Genomic DNA, 25,001 nt, shown 5'->3' with positions numbered 1-25,001 from the left:
TTAAGTTTTAATTGTTGGAACACAAGACTCAGGGCGAGTGAACTTGCGCTGCACAGCAGCGGCGAAAACAAACGAAACCGACACAGAAATGTAAATCAACAAACGACAGGCCAGAGCAGCGCTCCAGCTTGGCTCGAAACTCCGAGCTGGAAGTGCTCTTCAGTTGCCAAACAGACGTCGTGGCCGCCGCAGCAAACGCAGAGTCGTTCGGCGCACCAAGTTCGTTTCCTCAGTCTTTCGTTTTCGAACTACGAATTACGAATTTCACTTTTAACTGTTTTGCGAGCGCGCCAAGCTGAAGCGTACCGTTAGCGCGGCACGTTGCGGAGTGAGTGACCCACACACATATCGCCCATTCTCACGTCCGTCAACTCTGACCTGACCCGGTGCTGGTGGCCCAACCGTTGTACAATTAAATAACCATCAAAGTATATAATTGCGTACGAGCACATTTCGCTTTTGCGATGAGACAAAACGAGTTCTCTCCGCTCCCCTTGGCTTTATTTAATTTGTGCGCGCAGTAAAAGTGCCAAGAACCACTAGGTGTGTTGTGTGTGCCCCCTTAAAGTCGTCGGCGACGACGCAATTTGCATGAGCGACAGCTTCGAATCTTTCGAACAATTTATACCACGAAGGATGACTCAACGCTGAACAATTTCGTGGCCCGCGTGTGTGAGTGCGTCGTCGCTGAGAAAACATTTTCTGCCTGCTTGACTGATAATTTCTACGATCCGCGCTTATTGTTCACTTAGTTTTCGTTATTTCTGGGGCTGTCTGTTGTAACTGCTTGGCATGGACGGATCGGATCGTTGGCAATAATAATCATAATGCAGAGTGAAAGGTATATTTTACATCGCATCGATACATATGCTATATAAGAGCCGATCGCATTTTGAAACGCACAGGCACAGCTTAACGGCAACGCATTGGATTGGCCTTTTCATTTCGATTCCGTTTCGACTTACACCGACTTCATAATAACAATTTGCATAACTTTGCCGCCTGCATTGTTGTTTACTCATGCATTCGCATTCGCTGCGCTGTCCATTGTTGCATTTATGCTATTGAACTCGCCGTGAAGATACAACAGCATATCAATGCATAGTTAACAATGGCGAAGTTAAATTAATTTAGTTGTGCTCCCCACAATGCAAAATATTTTGAAATGTTGCTCGCATTTTTTCGGTCACACCGGGTTCACCGAAATTATGTATGCTGGATCTGCATAATTTCGTAATCCTCGCCGCATGGGTGTGGCGCAGGCAGACAGTCAAGGGCGCTGTGAGACCGCTTGCCACCTTTTCCGGCGCTGAGTGCTAATAAATAGCAGTCGAAGCGCGCCGTAAACCCGTTTCAAAAGAAAAAAGCTGGCTCTGCCCCCGAAAAACCGGACAGCCCAGCGAGAATGGGTTTGTCCAGCTAATTAGCAGTAAAACAAACTTGGCTTGCAATTCTTTCCGGCCAGCGAAGAAAGCCAAAGAACCAGACCCGCAGCGTCAGTGGGACAGGAAAGAGCCCGGGGAGATCGGGCTCCCAACTTGCAACGTTGGCGGAATGTCAATGGGGCAATGGCAATTCACCACCCCGGCACTTTAAGGTGCGCATTTCCGGCGCGTCGCTCCTTTTTTGGAAAGCGGCCCAGACCAACCCATGGATACGCACGCCTCCAGCTGGATCCCATCATCATAATCATAATCATGGCAGTCCATGATGAGCACGATGAGCCCGGCGCACCTGCGTGCTGACGACATTGAGTCGACAAGTTCGTCGCCTCTATTTTGATGACGGTGTCTATTATGGGCGGATTACCGTATCCGACTAAGCGGATAACTGGGCTCGGGAGTCTCTGAGTGATGTGTTGGCGAGGCGTCTCAATTGTTTACACTCCACAACACGATTCCGTGGGCCAGCCAATGGGATAATTGGTCGGGTTTTTTTCACTACAAGTGCCTACGGTATCGGCTCTTTGAGATGGGTTGAAACGAATCTCTGAATTACTTTCCATTTGTTAATTGCCTCACATTTCCAAGCGTGATTTGTTTTCACTTTTAATTTCATTTTTTGGAATTTTATTTATATTATTGCGTTGGAATTTATTGATTATTTTAGTACCATTTTAACATAAATATTTTTCATTAACTAAATTTATAAAAAAAATGGTTGGGAGAAACATTTATTATTGGAAATAGTGTTTAAAAAAGTAGTTTAAAAAAACCTTTTTTGGACATTATATATATATTTAAGCATTAGGTTAAATGGAAATAGATCAGTATAATTGTTTAGACAAATAAATATAATTCCCAGAAAGTAAATTAAAATCAATTAAAATCCCTATCGAAGTAAATCCTTAGCATCGATTTATTTTATTTATAGTAAGGAGCCCTTGTATCACTCTTAGTTAAGCGACTTATTTGCATATTTCATTTACATCACCTCTGGGTATTGCTTGCAAATGGGAGAGACCCTGAAACTTGGTAGCCGAGTGTAATTGACTAATTGATTTGGTTACCGCCGCTGGGTTTGCGAATTCATTTGTCATGACATAAGGTGGCTTGTAACTGGCATTTGGCAAACAGTTTCAGTTAGTGTTTAGACAGCAGCTTCCTTCTTAGCACGCGACACCATTTGTTGCGGGTCAAATATTTGCTCGGGCAGGCAAACAAAAGACTTGGACAGCGAACTGGCCGTGTAGAAAAGTGAAAATCTTCTAAATAATATGGCACAGGCCGTTAGCCGAGAGGCTGAGAGTGCTGCTCGGCGGAACGTTTTGGTTGCTCTTTGTGTCTCATCTTGTCCATACCCATGTGTATTCGAGTGGCAGCCGAAACAAGTTCGTTGCCTAAGTCTTTTGTTTGCAGTATCGAACTGGACTCATCTCATCTCGGAATTCTCATTTCAGCACCAACCTAGCATGACACGGCTTAATTGGGCCGCTTAACGCTTTCATTCAACCCACAAGCGGTCTGGACTCGAAACCCATTCGAACATAAACCAAGAACTAGAACACGTAGCATCGCATCGCATCGCACCACTGGCCTCCTCCCCATTAAAAAGGGGAACCAAGGCCACCACCACCACCTCCATCCTCCCGCCTGGCAGCATAATTTCTCTCGAAAAACCGCACTCGCACACACATTTCTTCCACAACAACCGCAACCGAATAACACGAATAATGAATTATCAGAAGGCCAGTGAAAAGCAGTCGCCGTCCTCATTGAAGAAGCGACCGCCGGGCGGCAACGGCAATAGCATACAAAACTTTTGGAACGAACGCATTATGGAGCGCTTCATAAAGGCGAATCTATTCATTATCTGCTGCGTGGTGGCGGTTCTTCTGCTGGTAAGTGACTCCGGGTGATATCACCATATCGTTACCATCTATATACCTTTCCGCCGTCTGTCCGTCCATCGGCCTGCCTGTCCGTTACCGTTATCAGTGTGAAAACATTTCTGCTCCATTAAGTGAAAATGAAATGAAATCGTTTTTTGCGCAAATGTAAAAATTTCATCTCATTTTTTTAGCCGACCGAGTTGACAGGCTAGAGACAGTCCCGGTCTTCGAGGGAGGAGAGATGGGGGAGCTCATTAATTGATTGATGGATGGTGGCGGAGCACAGTTGTCTCCGGTTTTTCTGTCTGTTTTTTGCGCATAACATCTCCACATCTCTGACTGCCATCGCCTGATTTATGTTTTCGCTTTTCTTCTGCGAATCTCGGCTAATTTCCATTTCTCTGACCACTGCGATTTGCATTCGGTTTCCCCGCAGATCGTCTATCTGGGGGCCTTCTCGTGCGAGGTCTCTTGGATACTGGAGGCCCACGGCGAGCTGCCCTTCGCCGCCTACACGCTCTGCTCGCTTTACTTCGTCATGTTCGTGGCCACCACGATCCTCATCCACGGCCTGGTCAGCGGGCTCTGCTGGCCCCTGTTTGCCTGGTCCGGCATCATCGGCCTGCTCTCGATTCCCGAGCTGGTCTTTGTCATGATCATGACCACCCAGCACTGGGTAAGTTGAAAACACGACGGAGATTTACTACTTTTTAATTGTCCATTACGTTTTAACCATTTTTTTAATGTTAGCTTCGCGGGGCAATCTTTTTTACCTAGTTTAGAAATCAGCAAGTGTTAAACAACTATGTATTTATTTTTTAAAATTCTTTACAAATAAGCATGGCTAAGGGAATTTTAAAAAAGTTCATTCGATTTTTATAACAAGAAAAAAAAATAATATTGACTTATTTTTTAATTTTAAAAAATGTTTAAATGGTAAAATTTAAAAAACGTAATTTAACTATAATTGCCTTTATCAAACTGATGAATTGTTCTTTTCTAATGCGCATTTTATACTATTTAAACTTAATGTTGGATTTAGGTCAAACATTTTAATAGTTTTTTAAAGTTTAAAGCTGACTTTAAAGCTAAGAAAGCAGATGAGAAGACGACCGTTATCAATAAATTGTAAATATATAATTAATGTTTTCAAATAATTTAAACAAAATTGTATTACCATCTAAAGGCTGACGAACATAAATGTTGAGAGGATTTAAGTTTAGTAGGGCTCAAAACTCAACAACAAATAAACAACATTTTTCTAAGACTAGGATAATATAGTAATCGAATTTCTCTTCAGGGACTTCAATCCGTGCATGGACTGACCGAGCTGACCTCGTACCTGATTCGCCTGATCATCAACTGCTTTGCGCTGATCTGCGTGATTCCCACGGGCATCCGGTGGCGTCGGGAGACCCAGGTGCTGAGCCAGCTGCAGGGACTGGCCACCAGACTCTCCCTGCAAACGCCCGCACCCAGCGTGCCCATGACCAAGGCGGATTCCCGACGCTCCAGCCAGCGGCTGAGTGGCTTCGAGAACACCGGCTACCAGCTATGCGATGAAACGGCCTCCAAGTTGCCGCAGGGTCCGGGAATAGGACTGGCTCTGAACAACCAATGTGGCGGCAGTCAGGCGTTTGGCTCCCAGAATGAGTTCAATGCCAGCATGTTTGCTCCGGCCTTGGTGCAGCAATTCAACAATGGAACACTGATGCAGCGCAGTGGCGCAGCTGGAGCTACTAATGGCCATCGCGCCCAATCCCTGATGGATCTGCGCTGCACTCTGCCCGGAATGTACAATCCCAGACACGTGCTCGATACCGAGGACAAGAACGCCAAGTACTTCAACATAACCATCGACGATCTGAAGAACAATCTGCAGGACTCGCATCGACCATCGCCACCTTCGCTGATTGGCTCTACCAGCAACGATCCCATCTACTGCTCCATCGAACCCAAGCAGTTGACGCCACCACCCGCTCAGCAAAGGAACTACCATCGTCCACGGGGAACGCACAAGCAGCCGCCACCCGGCAAACTGTCGCGGAATTGTGTTTCCCTCGAAAACCTGGACGGAATAAGTAAGGTGCAGAATGACTTGAACGCCTATGGAAAAAATCTCCTCCAGAATTACACGCAGCAGCAGCAGTATTACCTTGCCATGTTGCTGCACCAGCAGCAGCAGCAACAGTTGCACCACCAACAGGCGGCGGGTGGCATCTACCGCCGACCATCAAACTGCAGTTCCGCGGGAGGATTCGTGGGCCCCGTGCTGGCACAGCCGATGCAGCGACGCGGCTCCACCCACAGCCAGCAGATGCAGTACTACGGGGGCTTTGGCTATGCCAACTACGCCAATCCGTACATCACGGCCAACAGCAAGCTGTCGCTGGGCAACGAATCCGACGACTACCGGAAGTACCGCGATGTGGCTCTTTGAGTCCGTTCCGGCTCCAGAGCCCCATCGATCATCAGTCAGCGCTTAGGTTACACTTACTAGTTGTAGGACATGCTCGACATAGAATGAGATTCCTCGGAATAACGACCAAAGAGCCACAAACTAACTCAGTTTCAGTTCGTAGACTAACGTTACACTGGGAGAATCTTACACCACGTTTATACGCAGGTTATATTTGCAAGTACAAGTTTCGGAATAGCTAAAATGGGTCTGCAAATATTTTGTTATTTGCGAAAGTAATAGTCCCACAAATATGTGTTATGTTAACAAGCACGCCTCATTGGCAAATAGAAATGTTTCAATGAGAGAAGAAGGTGGGGCATGAAAAGATCGGCACATAAACATCAAATTGTGGAAAAATCACATGTATAAAGACCCTTTCTCAAAGAGAAATAGATAATTAGTTTGGCAAACAATTATAGCAGGCGTATAAACCAAGTAATAGAGTAACTGGTTAAATTATCGTGACTTGCTCACAACGAACCCCATTTTAGTTCTAGGAAGCTACCACAAATCGACATTGACATTCATGGTTTATTATAGATACTAGGAATACGGATAACAATACTCTGATCGACAGTCTAACCATCCACAGATCGAAAACTGTAAATATTTGTAATAAAAGGCATTCATGTTTTTACTCGGAATCGAGCAGATCGGCCAATGGATTATCGCTGGAGCTAGACTTAGAGGGAATGATTGCAGTCGCCGTTGGTGCTTTACTGGGAGGAGCTTTGGGCACAGCCTGGGCCACTGGTTTAGCCCTTTTGGGTTCACTGCCCTTGGACTTCGAGCCTCCGCCGAAAAGGTCATCGTCATCGTCGTCGTCGCTAAAAAGGCTTTTGCTTGTCTTTACGGGCAACTTCTTTACAGGAGCAATCTTGCTTGACACCTCGGGCTCGTCTTCATCGCTGCTGAAGAGAGAAGTCGCCGCTGGTTTGGTGGGCAGCTTAGTCCTGTTGGTAGCTTGGATACTGGGCACAGCTGCACTGGCAAACAGGTCATCATCATCGTCACTGTCATCAAACAGTTTCGATGCACCGTGTGACTTCGGCTTAGCTTGCGCTCTTTCTGTGTTCGGGGATTTAGAAGGACCAGTTGCCACTTTTGTAGAAACATCCTTACTCTTTGCTGTAGCACTGGTAAAAGCACTACCAGCAACAAGATCCGCCGCTGCTTTGACTGGACTAAACAGCGAATCATCATCATCGGGACTGTCCAGAAAAGAGTTGCCTAACTTGGTTACTCCCGGCGTCTTCTCTAACTGCTGCCGATCTGCTGGTGGCTCTTTGGAAAATGTTTGTGGAAAGGAGGAAGGCTTATTTTCAGCAGCCCTCTTATTTTCTAGCGGAGTGAATACAAGATCATCTTCATCAGGACTGTCCAAAAACGATCGATATGACTTGGGTGGATCAGATCCCTGCTTGCCTCCAACTGACTTTGTATAAGGAACTTCATGTGTCGCAACAGAGTTAAAAAAGGAATCATCTTCATCGGGGCTGTCCAAAAACGATCCACCGAATTTCGAAGATGGTGGTTTTTCCAACTGCTCCGGAAGCTCTGGTGGCTCGTTAAAGAGGGGAAGATCTGGAGCAGGAAACAACTTTTCAGCTTTTACTGACTGAGTAATGGGAGCCTTGACGGAAGTAGCCTCAGAGTTATCTTTATCTGTTATCGAGGGTGTTATGACTTCCTCAGCATCCAGCAAGCTTTTTGCGTAATTTTCCTTTCTTGCCTTACGGGTTGAGGGTCGTCTTTTGGCAGGTCCTCGAGCGCGAGATTTGTTTACATGCTGCAGGCCACCGTCTGCAGAAGGTATATCGTTTTCCTTGGAATTCGGGGAGGGCTCTGAAATCTGCGCTGCACTTGAAGGTTCTTCTCTTTCGGAACTCGATGACTCCTGTTTCCTTAGTACCTTTGGTAGACCTCCTGAGCCAGGAAGCAGTGCCTGCACATTTATATTAATATTAGGCATTTTCAGTTTCTTAATTGGAGAAGTGGGTAGCTCCTGGCTCTTATCTTTACTACGATCCGGCTCATCAGTGGGTATCTCGAGACTCGTATCCCTACTACGATTTGGTTCATCGGCTGGAGGTGGCTCATCATCAAAACTAAAAAGCTTGGGGGCTGGTTGCACAGCACCTGCCCTTGCTGTTTCGCTAAAGTCATCGTAGAAAATTGTGTGTATTCGTGTTGTGGTTGGTGCTAACTCCTCTTTCTCAACTTCCTCTTGCTTTTGTGTTTCTTCTCCTTCCGTGATGTCATCTTCGGGTGGAATGTCACTAAACAAACGTATGGCGCCATAGTCGGATGAAGAAGAAGGTTGATCTCCAGGCGTCACTGGCGATGGCTTGGTCGCGCTTGGAATTTGGGGCAAGGCGGGTTCAAAGAAATCCTGCTCGCTGTCAAAGATTTTCGACGCACTTAGGCTGCTAAGACCGCTGCTTCCGAGCGTTTGAAAAAACTCGCTGTCGTCCGGCGGTTCGTCGGAAAAGAGATTCGAGTAATTCTGCATGATTTGCTGGGCAGCAGCCAGATCCGCAGGCTTCCTGGGGGTTGAAATCTGTTTTGGTGACTTATTAGTGACATCGGCCACCATTGTTATAATGGGATCTTGATTGCTTTCATCATCTGGTGGCGGACTCTCGGAAACGGGAGGAATCGTTTGAGGTTTGCTCAGCACTTCAGGCAAAACCTCAACTTTTTCATCGTTCGTCGTTATTGCGTCTACTTTGTTCTGTGGCAGTTTTTGTGGTAACTCTTCTGGCTTAATCTCACTCACCAACTGGTGTTCAGCTGGTATTTTAATTTCATTAGTTGCTGTAGCACCTTCTAAGTTATCCTTGGTCTTGGGATCACTCAAGAATGAATCATCATCGCTAAAATCGTTTTTAAACAAATCAGTTGGCTTAGTAGAAGATTTAAGTGGATTAACTGGGGCTATGTTTTCCTTAACCTGCAAATTATTTTCTTCAGTTGGTTTAATAAAATCTTTAGTTTCGCTACCACTTATTGGCTTAACCTTAATTTTTGAAGGGCCTAGGAACGAATCATCATCGCTAAAATCTTCATTGAACAAATTCGTAGATTTGGGAATACTAGGTGCTGGTAAATCCTCCTTTTCACGTACAGATTTCTCTTGTATAATTTCTATGGGGGGAGGTGAATCTCTAAGAATGGGTACAGAAGAATTCACTGCTACTTCTGGTGGTTGATTTTTCCCAAAAACGTTTTTCAAAGACTCCTCTTTAATCTCAATTTGTTTTCTCTCTTTTTCTATTTCAACACCAGTATTATCACTAGTATTTAGGTGCCTAGCCTTTGGTGTTCCGAACAAATCATCATCCTCGAATAGGGGTTTCTTTTGATCTACTGGTGGCTCGACTTTATTGTAGGCTGAAATGTCTGGAGGCGAATCCTCGAACTTTTTCTCTTGCAAAATATCTGGAGGCGACTCCTTGTATGATTCTTTTATCTTTTTTGAGCCAAATAAATCAGTGACATCATCTTGGTCATCGTCCTCGAATAAACTACTCTTTCCAGCTACTTTTTCAGAGAGCTTCCTTGGCTGAGCCGTTGGTTTTATAAATATATCATCAATATCCAAATCATCATCATCGAATAGAGAGGAGGTTGCTTTTGAAAGCGGTTTTTGTTCTGATGGCTTTGTTTTGGATTTGAGGGAGCTCAAGAAGTCATCGTCCTCCAAATCATCATCAAAGAGCGATTTTGTTATCGTTTTCGTTGGCTCCTTAATAGGCAGTTCCTTTGGAAAATCACTCGTTGAAGGAGAATCATCGAAGAGGGATTTGCTTTGATCATTTTTCACCTCTGTTGCGGGATTCTGTTTTGGAATAGCACCCGATGCTTTACTCTTATTAAATTGAGGCTCCGCCTTTGGGGTTGGACTCAATGGAGGACTGTCGTCAAACAGATTTACACGTTTCGACACTGATTGCTCAACGACCTGCTTTGGTGCCTCAGACTTTGTGTTTTTATTTAACGATTCCCTCTCCTTGGGTGGTTCATTTACTGAAATCGTTGAAGCGGATGAAACGGTGTTGCTGCCCGTCTTGGCCTGCACTTTGTCAACGATTTCGGTCATGAACGATTTGAACTCATCATCGTTAAAGAGATTTACTGGCATGCGCTTAGTTTGACTTGGCCTGACCTCAGCTTCCTTTGGAGCTTGTGTTGACACAGCTTCGTCGAATAGCCTCGGTGGCTGTTGGGCAGGACTACTGCTACTGGAGCTCAGCGAGGCCGTGGACGCAATTGGCAAACGACTAGAGGGATTCCCAAAAGCCGGCGAAGATGTAGGCGAGGATGAAGTGGATGGCGGATCATCGCTAGGAGGCGATTGTCGTAGGGCAGCAAACAAGTCCCTCTCATGTGGATTTCTTTGGTTACTTATGATGGGACGCGGTTGTGTTCTGACCGCAGGTTCTGCGATCTGGACAGCAGGCTTATTTACTGGCGACACAATGGCCGGTTCCCTGGCAAACGATGCCAGTGATGAGGAGTCCGACAGATGAGGTTCTTCTGGTTTGTTCGCTGGCTTTGTGATTTTCACCGGCACGGATTCCATCTCATCCGATGAACTGGAAGAGAATTCCTCGGACCTTTCATCCTCGCTATTTTCTTTGCTGTCATACAGGCCAGCGTATTTGTGATCCTCCCATTCCTTTGTGCCAATAATATAGGGCAGGGGTATAGCATCGTAAGGGTTCTTGGCCCGGAATACGGTTCTGTGAATAAGAGAGTTTGTGAGGAATCGAAGTAGAGTAATGAAACCACTTACGTTGAGTGCACAGGTGCATCCTCGTCATCCGAGTCGGGCACTTCTATGGTCACCGGCTCAAAGTTCTTGCGGAACATTCGCAGGTTGTTTTCCAGAAACTCCTTGGACATTTCCTCTGAACTCTTGGGCGGCGGCTGGGGCTGCAAGAAGATATCGGTTAGTAAGAATAGCCTTTTGGGAAATCCATTGGGTCTTTTGTACCTTCTTCTTTTCTTCGGGCATGGCCAAATCGGCGTCATCCACCTCCTCCACCCGATACTCCACAAACTGATTGCCAAATTGCAGGGATCGTAGGCTGTTAGTGGCATTGTTCAGCGATATGTCCACCTGCTTCACACTCGTCTCAAAGTCCCTCAGATTGCGACTGGTTTGTTCGCCCCTTTCCTGCAGATTCTGTGGGAAACATTTTATCAAACTGCATTGTTGATAATGACATTCGTCATCTGGAGACGAACCTGGGAAATGCGTTTCATCAGCTCCAGGAGAGCGCAATCACCCGCAAAGTTCCAATCCGGAGCTTGGGCTATAATCTGCTCCACATCCGCACTTATATCCATTATCAGTAGACTGCAAGTTCGCGATTTAAAAAATTAATAACAATGAAAAAACAAACAAAAAGAAAACTTAGTGATCACACTCAATTAGCGATGTGCGATAGTAAATCACCTGTTACTTACGATCTGAAAAAACAGATTTTATTAATATAAATACATTTGTTTATTTCTTTCATTATATATAAATACATATATTTATAACAATTCTAAAATAAAATTCCCAGTATTATCCATTCAAAACCGAGACCGATATTTAATGGTAGATATCTAAAAATCTAGCTATTAAATCTGGCCTGACATCTCATTTCTATGTCTGCGGAACAGCTGATCAGCAATCGTTATCGATAAGTCGTGCTTAGATTCGATATCTTCGATGATAGCACGTGTTGCGGTTGTTCGCGTTTTACGAATTATATTACAGCTGAATTATAAAAATTGGTTTTAAAACGTAAAAAATTTAATTTAATTTAAATAAATATGGCTATGCTGGCGGAGCCACGACGCCGCAAGCGGTACAATTTGTGTCCGCGCGGCAAGGCGCTCTATGAGGGTAAGATGACACCCGTTCAAATCCACTTTTAAAATTTAAAATACATATGTAATTTCCTGGCAGATGAGAACCGCTTCGGTACCAAAATGCTGGAAAAGATGGGCTGGACGAAGGGCAATGGCCTGGGCGCCAAGCAGGATGGCGAAAAGGACTTCGTCCGCATTCGCTTCAAGAACGACGCCGAGGGATTGGGTTTCGAGGCGAGGGATGACCAATGGACCACTCATGAGGAGGGATTCAATGGACTACTGAAATTACTTAATGGCGAAGAAAATGAGGCCAATGGCAAGGAATCGGAACCCGAAGAGGAAGCCCGACCAATGGGATTTGGCTTCAAAGCCGAGGAACCGGAGGAGCCGTCGAAGAAGAAACTGAAGGAGAACATCAGTGGGATGTCGCTGGAGGAGAGGTCGAAACAAAGCAGGGCTCGAGTTCACTACAAGAAGTTCACGCGCGGCAAGGACCTGTCCCAGTACAGCGAAAAGGATTTGGCCAACATATTTGGCAAGAAGGCAACCGACGATATCGATGCTCCAGCGCCCGTGGTGGTTGAAGAGCCCAAGGAGGAAAAGATTGTAGATCCCAATTTCGCTGGCGTGCAAACCGTAAGCACGGGCCTTTCTGTCAGCGATTATTTTAAGCAAAAAATGGAGGCTATGAAAAACAGGCTAAAGAAAGGGGGTGAGAACAGTTCAACAAAGGTTCAAGACGATGTTGTGGTTCAGGCAAATGGCCACGATGAGAGGCTCGAGGAGATTCCAACAGAGACAGACGTAGAGCCCAGCAAAAAAAAGAAGAAAAAGAAGGACAAGGAAAGGACTGTCGAGCCACCAGTTGCAGAAGAAATTAAGGAGACCGCTCCTAAACTAAAGAAAAAGAAGAAATCTAAGCGATCGTCTGAAGATGAAACTGAGCAAACAGAGACCCTCTGCGTTGAAACACAACTACAAAATATCGACGAATCGAATCCCTCAAAACGAAAGAAAAAGAAGAAGGATAAACGGGATGAAAATTCAGGGGATGCGACAGAAGGAATTGAAGAGCCTGCCTCAAAAAAGAAGAAGTCTAATGAAAAACAAGAATCTGCAGAAGATTCGACAGAAGCCATAACACACGTAGAAGAATCTGTCCCAAAAAAGATGAAAAAGTCCAAGAAGACCGAGCCGGTGGATTCTGAAGTAATTTTGGGCGACTTGTCTAAGGACACTGAATCTGAAAATATAGATGAAAAGGGTAGTAAAAAGAAAAGGAAATCTAAAAAAGGTGAAGATGCAAACCAAACTGAGACAGAAAACACTATTGAAATAATAGAAGAAAGCTCTACAAAAAAGATAAAGAAGTCCAAGGAAGAGGAAAAAGTTGAAACCGAATTAATTGAACAAAAGGAAGCACCGCCTGCCGCATCTGATGCCAATGAAAAACCATCAAAGAAGAAAAGGAAATCGAATAATTTTGAGGATCCCGTACCTGAACTGCAGATTCCTGAGCTTGCTGTCGCCGTGGAGGCGGTAGTCAATCATCACAAAGGAAGGAAGCACGGGAACAACGTAAGTGCTGACAATGAATCCTCCGGCGATAAAAGCGATCAGTCAGCGAATGAAGATCTGCCTAATGACCTCTTATCACTGGATGAGCTCAAAGAACAACTTAAATCATTCAATACTTACAAAATTTCTCAATTTTGTGCAGACAAATTCCAAATGTTCGACCTAAGTGCGTTTAAAAAGTCGACACTGACCGAGATCGTGGGCTATGGGATCAGCGAGAACATCGAGCTGGAGGTGTCTGAATCTAAGTACGATGAAAAGCGCATCCTTGATCTTTGGAGCAACAAATCCCTTCCGGAAGATAAGAAGCCCAAGCATAACATACGTTATCCGTGGAAGGTGAAACGCACTACTATTCGCGCGGTGAAGAAAAGAGTCGCATTTCAAGGAATTTAATTAGGGCAAACGAAATATAATTCAACATACTTCTTATGATGATTGTTTTGTACATAAACAACTTAAGTAGGTAGTTTTTAAGCTTCAATGGTTTACATTTAAGTGTGTAACAAGATATTTAATTAAACTGAACTATACATTTCAAGCTGTGACATATTCTTCAGTCTTGTTCATAGAACCAATATGGGGGACCGACTGTGGTGAATATTCTTTTCCGTCGTCTTTCTACGCATTTATGAATGAATGTAACGAAATGAAATATCATGAGAGAAAGGTCTTACTAGCTAATGTCATAACGTTAAAACTAGTCTGGTGTCACATTGCGGTTCGCTAGGCGGCGTGATCGCCGCAGGGGTCTCTTGTCCTGTTCCGAGCTATTAGATCGCTTCATCGGACGATTGGCGTTGCTGCGGCTGAAGTTGTTCAGATGAACATGAGTATCCCACTGCATATTAAATAAGACATTAAATACAGTCGAAAAATACAATATTTTCTAGCTTACCGAACCAGACACAATTTCGGAGCGATCTGGATGCCAGTCCAGGTCTCTTATCACATTCCTATGTCCTTCAATAGCCTCTTTAATCTTACCGGTAAGTACATCGTAAACTGTAAAATATTACGTTTTTGGGTTAATGGCTATATCTATAATATAACATAAAAAAGCTGTTAAAGCGTATATTTTGTTTTAAAGATTAAACGGAAATTCATTAAAAAAAAACGTAAGAAGCCAATAAAAATTTGAATTAAAAAAAATTTTGAATAAGGGAAGTCATAAAAAAGTGGCTCTCCATATGCAAACAAAGTTTTCACAATAGAAAATTTCTAAAAATAAAACCGACATTACTTTCAACTAAATTTAGCCTTTGAAGGTCTTGTAAATGTAAACCGAAGGGGAAATAGTCAAACTCACTTATAATACGTCCTGTGGCACAGCCCGTGTAAATGTAGCGCTGTCCCGTCTGCTCCATGGGCGAGAACTTGGCTCGCAGCAGGGTTTTGGTAACTCGGTGACCACGATAAGTCATAATGCTGGTGTCGCCATCCAACGCCTTATGGGGATTATAAACTGCAATGCGAGTACGGTTAGAATTGGGCGAATTTCGCAGAATCTTAAATAACAGCGCTTACACTCTCGCGGCACCCGGTTCCAGCGATAATCCCACATGTGGAGGTCCATCTGCTGCTGTCTGGAGCGGCTGCGATTACGCATATTGCTGGGCTGCCTCATGTCCCAGATTTTGATGCTTTGGTCTTTGGAATTGGACAGCACATGGTAGCCGTCATTGCGCGAGTCGATGTAGGTGACGCCATCGTAGTGACCGATGAAGGAGGCCACCGTTTTGGAGAGCTCGCGTGAGCGGAAAGATGTGCGCAGGTCATAGACTTTGAGAAGGCCATCATCGCAGCCAGCGATTATCACATTTGGGTCCTTGTCATGCAGGAAGCACACCGAGTTCACATCGTTCCCGGGCATGCGGTGGGTGCGCAGGATCTGCGTGGTGCGTGTGCGGATATCGGTCACGATGACCGTGGCATTGTTGCTGCCGCCGATGATCTTGTCGCCCGTGGGTGAGTAGCGCAGTGAGAAGATGGCCAACCGATGGTTGGGCAGCCCATTTACATCGATCCACTGGCAGTCGTCTTCACCCCCATTCACGGGCATGATGAAGACTGAAGGAGAAACATTTTAGTAAAGATCAGCAGTGATTAATGGCTACCTACATGAGCGGGACCAGGTGCTGTAGACAAAGTGCTGGCCATTCGGGCTGAAGTCCGCATCGATGATGCTCCACTCGACATCCCGGGCTCGGATGCGATTGAGCAGGTGGTAAGTGCCTTTGGCGCCGTCGTAGATGCGCACAAAGCCATCTGGAAAGGGTAAGCGACATGTTTAAATGACCCTCAAAGCTTCTGATAACCACTGCTGACCTTGACAGGCAACCAGTAGCTTGCTGCCCGTGCGATTGAACTTGGTCACAAAGACTTTCGAGTCCAGCGACATCAGGCGCGTGGCCTTCTTGTTTGGTATGTAGAGATTGGAAATGTAGCGCTGCTGGTTGTTAGAAAAAGATGCGCTGTGGGGCGAGGCTATTCCATTTTCTCGCTGCTGGAGGGCGTGCACCAGATTCCAGCGACTGTCCAGATTGCTTACCAGGCCACTCGAGGCCTTGATCTCCTTGTACATATCAGTGTTCTGGAAGGTCAATGAGGTCACGAATCACTTTCTGCCCTTATCGGGGGATGGGGTATTTCATGATTACCTGAAATTTGACAAGATCGGGCTTGCTTCTAATTACTGGCAGGTCGTTGTTGCAATAGTCAGTGCGCAGCTCCATGTCCATGGCATTGACAGTAAAGTTAATCACATTAAAGCCCAGCTCGTTGTCCGAGGAGTCGAAGTCATCTTCATCATCGCTATTTATCTGGATTCCCAACTGATTCCCCATAACTTTTTGCGTTTTCCCTATTTGCCCTCTTTTGTTATTAAATTCACAGTTGTTGAAGTTAGTAGGACCGCAGGCGAAACGGGGGAAAACACCAGACAGCCAATTGCAGCCACACCAAAGTTCACAAGTTCACCGATTATCGATAAGACGCTGGTGCAGTAAAAATAGTGTTGAACAGCGATTTTCATTTTTAAAAATCTAATTCCAAGTAACGCGTATTTCAAAGCTTTCTATACTTTGAGGGGTAAGGTAAGGCCCTGTACTAACCAGATTCACAGGAAAAACGACTACATTTAAACAACTATTAACTATATCGGCCATCTGAGCCGCAACGAGAGTTTATACAAGTTAGAAGCGTTTTAACCCCTTTCAGGTATCCATTTATCCATTGTTTGAGAAACATATCGGGAGATATGTGCGCCTTTATCTAGATAAAAATATTAGCATATACATTTAATTATATATGTATATTTTTAAGGGTTTATCTTAAAATGTGGTTTCAGTCATTCTTACATGAATATTTGAAGTCCGGAGGACACCAATAGAACCATTCGTATCCCAGGTAATTTTAAAATCTGTCGGGGAGTGTGGCGCCTTTCTAAATCACCTAGCATTGCTGAGTTTCAGTCCGACGCAGCTCTATTGGAGAGTGACTTAAGAGCGTCAAAGTCAGGCTGAAAGCTTCGCTGAGTTGCTTTATGCGGCTCTTAGATGGGAGTATCTAGCCGTTTCCCTTCACCCTCCTCGTACTGCGATCTGCCGTATAAAACCAAAAGCTAGACTGCAGCGCCAACAGTTGCGTGAAGCCAATCGCCAGGTGATCAAGTGAAAAAACAAGTAACAAATTGAAAAACAAAAATGCGCGGACAATTGAAAGCATTTGGAGTGGGATGTGCGGTACTGGCAGTGGTGCTCCTTGTTCTGGCGCGAAGCAGCCAAGCGAAGCCCATGGACCTGTACGACGACGTGAGCGACTTCTTCGACGCCATCTCGCTGGACGATGTGGCCAACACCGGGCGCAACACCCATCCGGAGCAGTTCTGCCTGATGCCGGCGCGCAAGGGAGTCTGCCGTGCTCTGATCCCCCGATGGCGCTACGATCCGGAGCAGAAAAAGTGTGTGGAGTTCAAATTTGGCGGCTGCGACGGCAACGAGAACAACTTCGCCAGCTACAAGGACTGCATGTCCACCTGCGAAGGCATGTAAGGACATCCGGATCCAGTCCGGGATCGGCCTTCTACGGCGGAAGTGTTGCCAAAGGCGCCTGCCTATTCTTCGAAAGGCAGAATACTCTACTCTAAAACTCACGCACATCACAATCCATGCGATTAACCGTCTCTTCTACCTAATATTTATGTAGTTTCTGTCATTGATCCATTTATTTTGTACTTTTTGGGTGTTCAACGCCCGGCATCCAACTAGAGCTTAAGTTATTGTGATAAAATATTTTTATGGAATAAAAAACAAATGGAAAAACCATTGCTTGTTCTCTTATTTAGGAAAAGGTGAAATAGGTATAAAACCACTCGGAAGTATAACCTTTCTGGCTTTCCTAAACCAGGCTTTAATCTATAAAATATAGTATTTTTATAAACCATTATTCTTTTTAGAAATGACAGATATAGAACTACTCGGCAGTATAACCTTTGGCTTTCCTGAATCGAGCTTTAGACTACAAAATATATTATATTATCATAATTATCTTTAAAAAATTGTCTTCATACGTTCTAGAAGAGTTCGTAATATAAGAGTTGCAATGAAAAGATTAACCGAATTTAATATGAATTAACGAACGAAGGAAACCAAATATAAATTTGCATAATTCAATTTTTTGATTAAAAAACCAATGTCATTCTGAATGCTGCCCCGAAATGCAAGCCAATGCTAGGACCGTAGTTTCTAGATAATTCTAGCTGATTCAAATGTTTGTTGATAGCCAACAAACTGTCAAAAAACTGAGCTAAAGATAGACAACTGGTTATCTGAATATTTATAAGCACAGTTTTGAACTACTGATTGGGTTACCCAAGCCAAAAGTCGCGAAAACAATTTTCAACGGCCTCAAAAAGTGCGAGAGATCGCTTGGCGCAATTGCCAGAGGCAAGTACCAGCTTAACTTTCATAGATTTCACTTGGAAATGGTCCAAAGCGGAGCCCGGAGTCTCAATGCAAAACTGGCCCATTCATGCGATCGATCGGTGATCAATCGATCGATCGATCTCGGAGACATACCAATAGCAATAGCAAACAAGATCGCAAGCTGCAAAGGTCGAATACGGATGGATGAGTGGACCACGTAGTTGGGTCTAGGCAAACCACTACGTCAGCGGCAGAAATACGCACGGATGTGCTACGGGTACGGAGTAACTCGCACTTGGACAGATGGACAAACAAGCCGGTGAGAAACGGCTTCCAAAAACCGATGCCGAGTCCGAATCCGAGCCAAAGTCAAAGCAAGTAAATGTAAACAATTGAAAGGTGCGAATTCATGTTTATGCTAAGCCGATTGGCAATAAGCCAGACGAAATCAAGAAAGAAACTACCCAATATCTGAATCAGCCAATATGCATAATTGGAATTCGAAGACGGAGTCGGCGAAGCGAAACGCCGCCGAGGGCAAAGGCCCGACTTGGGCTCGGACTAGACTAGGGTCTCGATCTGGGACTGGGCAATTTTCCAAGAATATCATTGTGCGGGCCTGCACCCGTTCGTATAAATAATATAAATAGTAAATGGGCTCGTTGGCGCACAGCAAAATCGTTGGATCAACGACCTGAAGCCGCTTGCCAAAACAAAATGCGAAAATGCGGGCCCAGCCGGGGAGTTGCAACATCCCCAACGGCGACAAATGGACCGGCTGCTGCTCCAGCTCCATTAATGAGTTTGATACCCTTCTGCAGAGAGACTCTGGGCAGTGGTCAGTTCCAGCTCAGGCTTTACCTCCAGGGCCTTATATCGTTTTAGTCTGAGAAAACAAATGAATTCTTGTTTACAATATTTGTTGATTTCATTTTTACAGATGAATTTTAAACATAACATTTAAAAAGTGCCCTTAAAATGTGCATGAATAGTAAAATATTATAAGATTCCTTGTTAATAAAGCAAGGATATGGATTTGAACTTATAGTTTATAATGGACAACCGATTGTAACTCAGAATTATGAGCACTAGCTTTATAACCCTATCGACCTTAAGGTTTCTCCTTTGTATACCAAAGAAAATATTTCTATTAGGAAATAAAATATATTTATTAATAATTATATTATCATACATACATATCTGCAATTTAAAATTAAATCAGTCACCAATCGAAGAGTGTTTACCGTGGGTCTTATAACTGTGACTCACCCAATCCCAATCGATGTTATAATTCATAATGTTGATTTTACCAATTCACAATGAACAATTTGCTCAACAATTCTATTGAACATCGGAGGGGCGTGAGGCAGCGGCATTGGAGCCGCAATCAAGTTTGCGCATGCGCAACTTTTCTTTTCGCAATGCGCGCAGCCGGGTTCCGAACTCTGCTAAGCTTCTGGCATATTCTTGCCCATTGGCCAATAGATACAATTACAATACAATACCACAGATACAAATGGCTAACAAAATGCTGGCGAGGAGTCAATAAACCTTTTTAACCTGCATATCCACGGCGGCAGCCACAACAACAGCCATTGCAACAAAGGCAGCGAGCATGGAAAAAATAATGGCAAAGTAGAAGCTAAAGAAATTTGAAAAATTTTCGCCGTTTGTTGTGGGCTAAAAATAATTAAAATGCAGCACGCCATGAAAAACTCACAATAACAAATTTTCCGCCTTTTCAGCGGCAATAAAACAAGTGCAATTTTTTATCGCAATTGTTTGCTTACCGAACTTAGGCTTGTATTTATTTGAGACACGTACGCTGAGCTGACTATGAGTCGGGCGACCACAGGTGCCAACAACAAACCCTCAGAGGATGGAGCTACCCATCCTCCAAAGCAGGCCCCTTAACCGCCAACCGCCCAAGTCGATGAACCCCAATGCAAGCAGCCAGTAAAAGTCGGTTCTTTGTTTTTCCCGCTGCCTCTTTAGCCGGTGAAGCTGGTGGTGGGAAAAATACCTGGTAATAGTAATGAACAAGACGAGCCCAGCATTGTTGGTGCAGCTGATAGTGCAAATATGCATAAAAGCGCAAACAACGAAGCTACCACGCGTAATGGAAATGCAAATGATAAACGAAAAGCAGGCATCTCAAGTCTCGCCTTGTTTACGTGGCGTATACGTAATGACAGAAACGCAATTAAGGCGCCTCCGTTTTTACTTGTCAACGGGAAAAACCGGAGAGGATGTTGGGGTCGAGTGGCTTGACTATTGGATACCCCTTATATAGCTTAAAAAAGTTTGAGGGAGGTATTCAAATATTGTGATTTTAACCTTTACTTGAATAACTAACTTTTGTCCTAATATTATTAAAAAACAAGAAAGAAAGTTAACTTCGGCAATCCGAAGTTTGTATACTCTTGCAGTGTTTTTCATATTATTTTCCCACCAATTTCCCGATGGTTCCTATGACAGCTATATGATATAGTCGCCCGATTTTGACCAAATTTAATTCGAAATTCAGAGATAATTTAAAAATGTTATTTCCAAGCCTAAAAGGTTGTATGTTAAAAAACACCGAAGATATAATTTTTTCATATTATTTTACCACTAATTTCCCGATTGTTCCTATGACAGCTACATGATATAGTCGTCCGATTTCGATAAAATTTAATTCGAAATTCAGAATTAATTAAAAAATGTTATTTCCAAGCTTAGAAGGTTATATGTTCAAAAACACCGAAGATATAATTTTTTTTAAATTTTTTTCCCGATAGTTCCTCTGGGAGCTATAAGATATAGTTGTCCGATCCGGTAACGACCGGTTTCAGCCCCTTCAAAACTGAGAGACTAGTTTGTGTAGAAACGGACAAACAGACGGACATGGCTAGATCGACTCGCCTAGTGACGCTGATCAAGAATATATACGTTTTCTTCACTGCGTTTCAAACTTCTGACTGAAATCATTATACCCTCTGCAAGGGTATAAATATAAGATTCAGAAGTAAACGCTTTGTAAAAAAATTTATTAAAATGCGAATATTATATTTCGGAAGAAGATTTGATGTTAGATATTTTGTATGTAGAAACTGCCATCGTCACGACTTTTTGTTTGAGATTAGTTTAAATGAAGAAAAAATTGACAAGTCAAAGCAATGTCCCGATGACAAATTCCATAGCACACTCTATCATTATCTTGCTTTGATAAAAACCAAGTCGCTTAATAAAAATTGTAAGCTTTCCACAGATAACACTAAGTTGTGACACAATTGGGATGTTCAACACTTATCTTATCCAATGGAAAAATTCAATTCGACAGACCAGATGAAACCGCAAACGGATGAACTTTAGTTAATATATAATTTATCGACTTTTTCAATTGCTAAATACAATAATATATAATTATCATAGACTAAAATGTAAATATACTTTCGCATATATATTCCGATTCTTTAATATGTATATATACGATTTATTGGATTTGCTTCTTTCCGTTGATTAGAGCAATCTATAGGTGTACGGAGCTTAACTTTCCTTTAAATATGCTCTCTGTTGTTGGCGTAGCAAAATATGATCATGTTCAAGGATTATGCTATGTTATAACTTGTACAATTTCCGACTGGATTGCTTGTTAACATACTCAATAGTATTAGCGTAACTAGATCTAAGTATTATCGTTAGTTCTCTGGTTTGCTAAATTTCAATTATCGTCAACGTTCGAGATGCGTATGCCTCTTAATTAGCGCAGCACTTGCTTGCTTTGTTTTCCATTTTGATATAACATTTCGACATTTTGGCTTGAATCAGAGGAGGAGGTGCGTGGCATATGGCTTAAAGATCGGGTATTCCTGCACAGAACACAAATGCAGAAGCGCTGAAACATGGTGGAAACCAAAGCGGAGCCGGGTGTGTGCGTGTGAGGAAGGGAGCGAGTAGTAAATATTAGCAGGCAATGTCCGTGGTGACGCTCTTGATGCTCTCGGAGCTGAAGTGCACGCAGCCGCACTTGCAGACTAGCATCCACACATATGGAATGAAGAACTCCTCGGGAGCGTCCTCCTCGACGTACTTAAACTTAAGATCCGGGAATTTCTGCAAAAAAAAATCGAAGAGATAAGCAAACATATTGACTATTTGAGAGAGTTGAAAACTTACTCTCAACCGGTCGCTAGACCACTGACTAGCTCCTTTGGAAATAACCTCGAGCACCTCGTTGACGCCAAGCTCACCTCGCTGCTCCTGCACACGCTGCAGACGCGAGGAAAAGAAACCAACAACCTGGCAAACAGCAAAAACATGAGGTTGTGAGTTAGCTCATAAGCATGTTTCAATAATCCTCCAAACTCACCATGTCGATGTTCTGGATGACATCCTGGAAGGCGTGATGACTGCGGAAGCCCTCGAAGACGCTGCGCTTGTACAGAAGCGTATACACCAAGTTGGGACAGTAGACCAGCTGGTTTGTGAGGCAGGAGTTCAAAATTTCCAACACCATGCGCAACACCTCCTCCAGCACGCTCAGATCCTGCAGCATGTCCTCCGGTGTCGTCGCCACGTTGACAAATACTGCGCTATCGGCCGGCTCCTTGAGTTGCGCATCCAGGCGCGTGTGCTTCCGGGCCAGCGTTTCGAACAGCGAGACCAGCCGCTGTGCCACGTACGGGTGCAGGGCGCGGAAGTGGCCGGACATGTTGGCCAGCGCCGCCAGGCAATTGGTGTGCAAGTACTTGTCGCGCATCTTCAGCATGTTGTACTGTATGGTGCGGATGACGATCAGGATGAGGATGCCGCCCAGCGATATCTCCGATATGGTGCGCTCCGTGTACCATGTGATGTTCTTTAACATCTGACAGAAAGAAAAAATGGGTTAGTTAGGTCAACTTAAAGTGGATACAATGAACTTACGATGGTGTGCACGTTCTTGTTAAAGCCTTCGTCCTCGCTCAAGATAAGCAGAACGATCAGCGACATGTAGATGTGGTGTGAGTTGCTATCGGGAGCATTGTACAGTGTCTGGAGGATGGGTATCACCAGCTGCTCAAGATCCTGTTGCTGCATGACGAACCGGTAGAAGCGCTCGTTGCGATGAAGCAGAAGATAGAGCAGCAACGTGGCCTGGTCGATGGTGACGATGAGGCACAATGTCTCATACACCGCCGAGAAGTCAATTTGGAAGGAGACAGCGCCCTGTTTGGGCGAATCCTTGGAGTCAGCGCAGCCAAACAGGCTAGTCCGGTACGCGTTGTCCTGCGCTGTGCAATGGTTCGTCAGCACCAGGATCAGCAGAAGACTCTGGTTGGCAAGCGGATAGTGCGTGCGAAATCGCTCCGAAAGCTCGCCGCGGCCGGCTGTTTGGCCCTGTTTTAGTACGTCTGGTTGCTTGCGGAACGTGAAGATGGAGAGCAGCGACTCGGCGATGCCAAAGACAAAGGATCCGGCTGAGCTGGAACCGAACATAGTGTGCGGCACCTCCACCATTCGCGCCACAAAGTGTAGCAGTGCCGACATTAGCACGTTGGCGTGCTGGCACTTGAAGACCGTGCGGAAAACGATCGACTTGTCCGTGGGCTGCTGGGCAAAAAGGTGCACCGACAGCAGGGTGATAAGCATGTTCACGGCCTCCAGGTGCAGGTGGTAAGTGAACTCCTTAACAGGGATCACGACGATCAGATTGACCAGAGCATCGATGAAGGTCTCGAATTTGGATCCGTCCACAATTACCGGCACCGCTGCCATCTGTTCGGTGGCCTCCATGGCAATGGTGGCGCTTTCCGCCGGCGTCTGCTGCTGCTGGTCCAAGGCCGCCTGTAACAGCTCTGCGCTGGGCATCGCCTCAAAGTGCTGCAGCAGCTGGAACTCAGAGCCCGTCTCATTGATGTACTTGACCAGGCTGCGGATGATAAAGAGCGCGTTGAAGGTCTGCCACACGTGCATGTTGCTCTCCTGGTCGGACAGCGACAGCAGCTCGCTGGTCTTCTCCAGGAACACGGTCACCAGGGAGCCGAAGTTGCCCGTCTTTAGGTTGTTGCCGATGAACGACTGGCACAGCGCCTCCAGTCGGCTGTCCAGGTTTAGCTGGTCCTGGCTGAAAGAACCCAAGCCCATTCCCGCGATTAGCCCTGCTGACGTTGCCGCACCACTCCTCCACCGCTCACCTGCTCTCCGGAAGCACTATGTTGTAGTTGAGCAGTCCGTTCCAGAAGGCCTCGTCATCGTGGGCGATGTGCTGGCGGCCCACGAAGCGCTGGAGCCAGGAGTTGGACCCCAGGTCGGCCGTCCTGCTGACGTTGATGCCCATTCCGCAGTCCGAGAGATTGCTGTTGGCCGGCCAATGGTTATATTGGTGGCACGTCACTTGATCATTGGGCGGGGTGAGGGGGTGAGTGCCAGTGTGACCGTCGCGCGGGGACTGGTAAATCTGACATCTGCGCCAGAGCTGCCACTCAGTTTTGGTTGGACCGATGGCGCGAAATTCAAAACACTTCTGCCAGGAGTCGAAGACGTTGAAAAGATTTTAACCAGTTTTTGCTGCATTTATAATCTTACAACTTAATCAATCTCTGCAATAAATCTACGGAAATGCTTATATTTTATCAACAAAAATATTTCATATTTCTAAAATTTTGGATCGAATTCCATAAGCTAGTTATATATGATAATTCTCGAGTATCATCAAATCATCATAATATAACACCATCCATAAAATTAATTTTACAATCATTCACTATAAAGTCGTCTACTTTCCAACCCCAAAAACTATCAGGATCCAAGAGCAATTTATTTATTTCGTTCTTTAAATATAATCTGACGAGCAGATGTAAAGGATTGATTA

General features: G+C 44.7%; 7 protein-coding genes across 18 annotated transcripts in view; 3 read left to right on the top strand and 4 right to left on the bottom strand.

The window, feature by feature from the left end:
• LOC108030343 (transcription factor MafG) overlaps nt 1–25,001 on the bottom strand; it is a 78,262-nt gene that overhangs the window by 13,956 nt on the left and 39,305 nt on the right. The gene's annotated exons all lie outside the window — the stretch shown is intronic.
• On the top strand, nt 175–6,436 carry LOC108030195 (uncharacterized). Of its 10 annotated transcripts, XM_044092465.2 has the most exons (5): nt 348–543; nt 753–841; nt 2,900–3,340; nt 3,768–4,007; nt 4,632–6,436. In XM_044092465.2, exons 3-5 carry the CDS (start codon nt 3,173–3,175, stop codon nt 5,769–5,771), a joined length of 1,548 nt encoding a protein of 515 aa, XP_043948400.1. In that variant the 5' UTR covers nt 348–543; nt 753–841; nt 2,900–3,172; the 3' UTR covers nt 5,772–6,436. The 10 variants fall into 10 exon arrangements, with proteins under 10 accessions (XP_043948401.1, XP_043948400.1, XP_016958440.1 ...); XM_044092466.2 differs by lacking the exons at nt 348–543; nt 753–841 and adding an exon at nt 175–328; XM_017102951.3 differs by having other exon boundaries at nt 348–841; nt 3,185–3,340.
• Nucleotides 6,306–11,208, bottom strand: LOC108030194 (WASH complex subunit 2). The gene is made up of 4 exons (XM_017102949.3): nt 11,046–11,208; nt 10,792–10,983; nt 10,591–10,730; nt 6,306–10,537 (listed from the first exon to the last, which is right to left on the bottom strand). The coding sequence occupies exons 1-4, from the start codon at nt 11,145–11,147 to the stop codon at nt 6,427–6,429; spliced, it is 4,545 nt and encodes a 1,514-aa protein (XP_016958438.1). The 5' UTR covers nt 11,148–11,208; the 3' UTR covers nt 6,306–6,426.
• LOC108030258 (PIN2/TERF1-interacting telomerase inhibitor 1) lies at nt 11,517–13,782 on the top strand. Of its 2 annotated transcripts, XM_017103079.3 has the most exons (3): nt 11,517–11,694; nt 11,758–13,241; nt 13,384–13,540. In XM_017103079.3, exons 1-3 carry the CDS (start codon nt 11,622–11,624, stop codon nt 13,405–13,407), a joined length of 1,581 nt encoding a protein of 526 aa, XP_016958568.1. In that variant the 5' UTR covers nt 11,517–11,621; the 3' UTR covers nt 13,408–13,540. The 2 variants fall into 2 exon arrangements, with proteins under 2 accessions (XP_016958568.1, XP_016958567.1); XM_017103078.3 differs by having other exon boundaries at nt 11,758–13,782.
• LOC108030259 (DDB1- and CUL4-associated factor 11) lies at nt 13,618–16,187 on the bottom strand. Of its 2 annotated transcripts, XM_050887460.1 has the most exons (8): nt 15,902–16,187; nt 15,570–15,834; nt 15,363–15,509; nt 14,769–15,311; nt 14,551–14,706; nt 14,140–14,246; nt 13,919–14,082; nt 13,618–13,862 (listed from the first exon to the last, which is right to left on the bottom strand). In XM_050887460.1, the coding sequence occupies exons 1-7, from the start codon at nt 16,085–16,087 to the stop codon at nt 13,942–13,944; spliced, it is 1,545 nt and encodes a 514-aa protein (XP_050743417.1). In that variant the 5' UTR covers nt 16,088–16,187; the 3' UTR covers nt 13,618–13,862; nt 13,919–13,941. The 2 variants fall into 2 exon arrangements, with proteins under 2 accessions (XP_050743417.1, XP_016958569.1); XM_017103080.3 differs by having other exon boundaries at nt 13,618–14,082.
• On the top strand, nt 16,893–17,566 carry LOC108029999 (kunitz-type serine protease inhibitor nigrescinin-2). Its single transcript, XM_017102514.3, has one exon. It carries the CDS (start codon nt 16,946–16,948, stop codon nt 17,291–17,293), a length of 348 nt encoding a protein of 115 aa, XP_016958003.1. The 5' UTR covers nt 16,893–16,945; the 3' UTR covers nt 17,294–17,566.
• On the bottom strand, nt 21,511–24,554 carry LOC108030339 (dymeclin). The gene is made up of 5 exons (XM_017103202.2): nt 24,325–24,554; nt 23,075–24,254; nt 22,518–23,015; nt 22,325–22,447; nt 21,511–22,261 (listed from the first exon to the last, which is right to left on the bottom strand). The coding sequence occupies exons 1-5, from the start codon at nt 24,465–24,467 to the stop codon at nt 22,112–22,114; spliced, it is 2,094 nt and encodes a 697-aa protein (XP_016958691.1). The 5' UTR covers nt 24,468–24,554; the 3' UTR covers nt 21,511–22,111.

The sequence above is a fragment of the Drosophila biarmipes genome, chromosome 2R, assembly GCF_025231255.1.
Source record: "Drosophila biarmipes strain raj3 chromosome 2R, RU_DBia_V1.1, whole genome shotgun sequence".
Lineage (NCBI taxonomy): Eukaryota > Metazoa > Arthropoda > Insecta > Diptera > Drosophilidae > Drosophila > Drosophila biarmipes.
The sequence above is the reverse complement of the archived record's forward strand: the minus strand, read 5'-3'. Positions and strand labels throughout refer to the sequence as shown.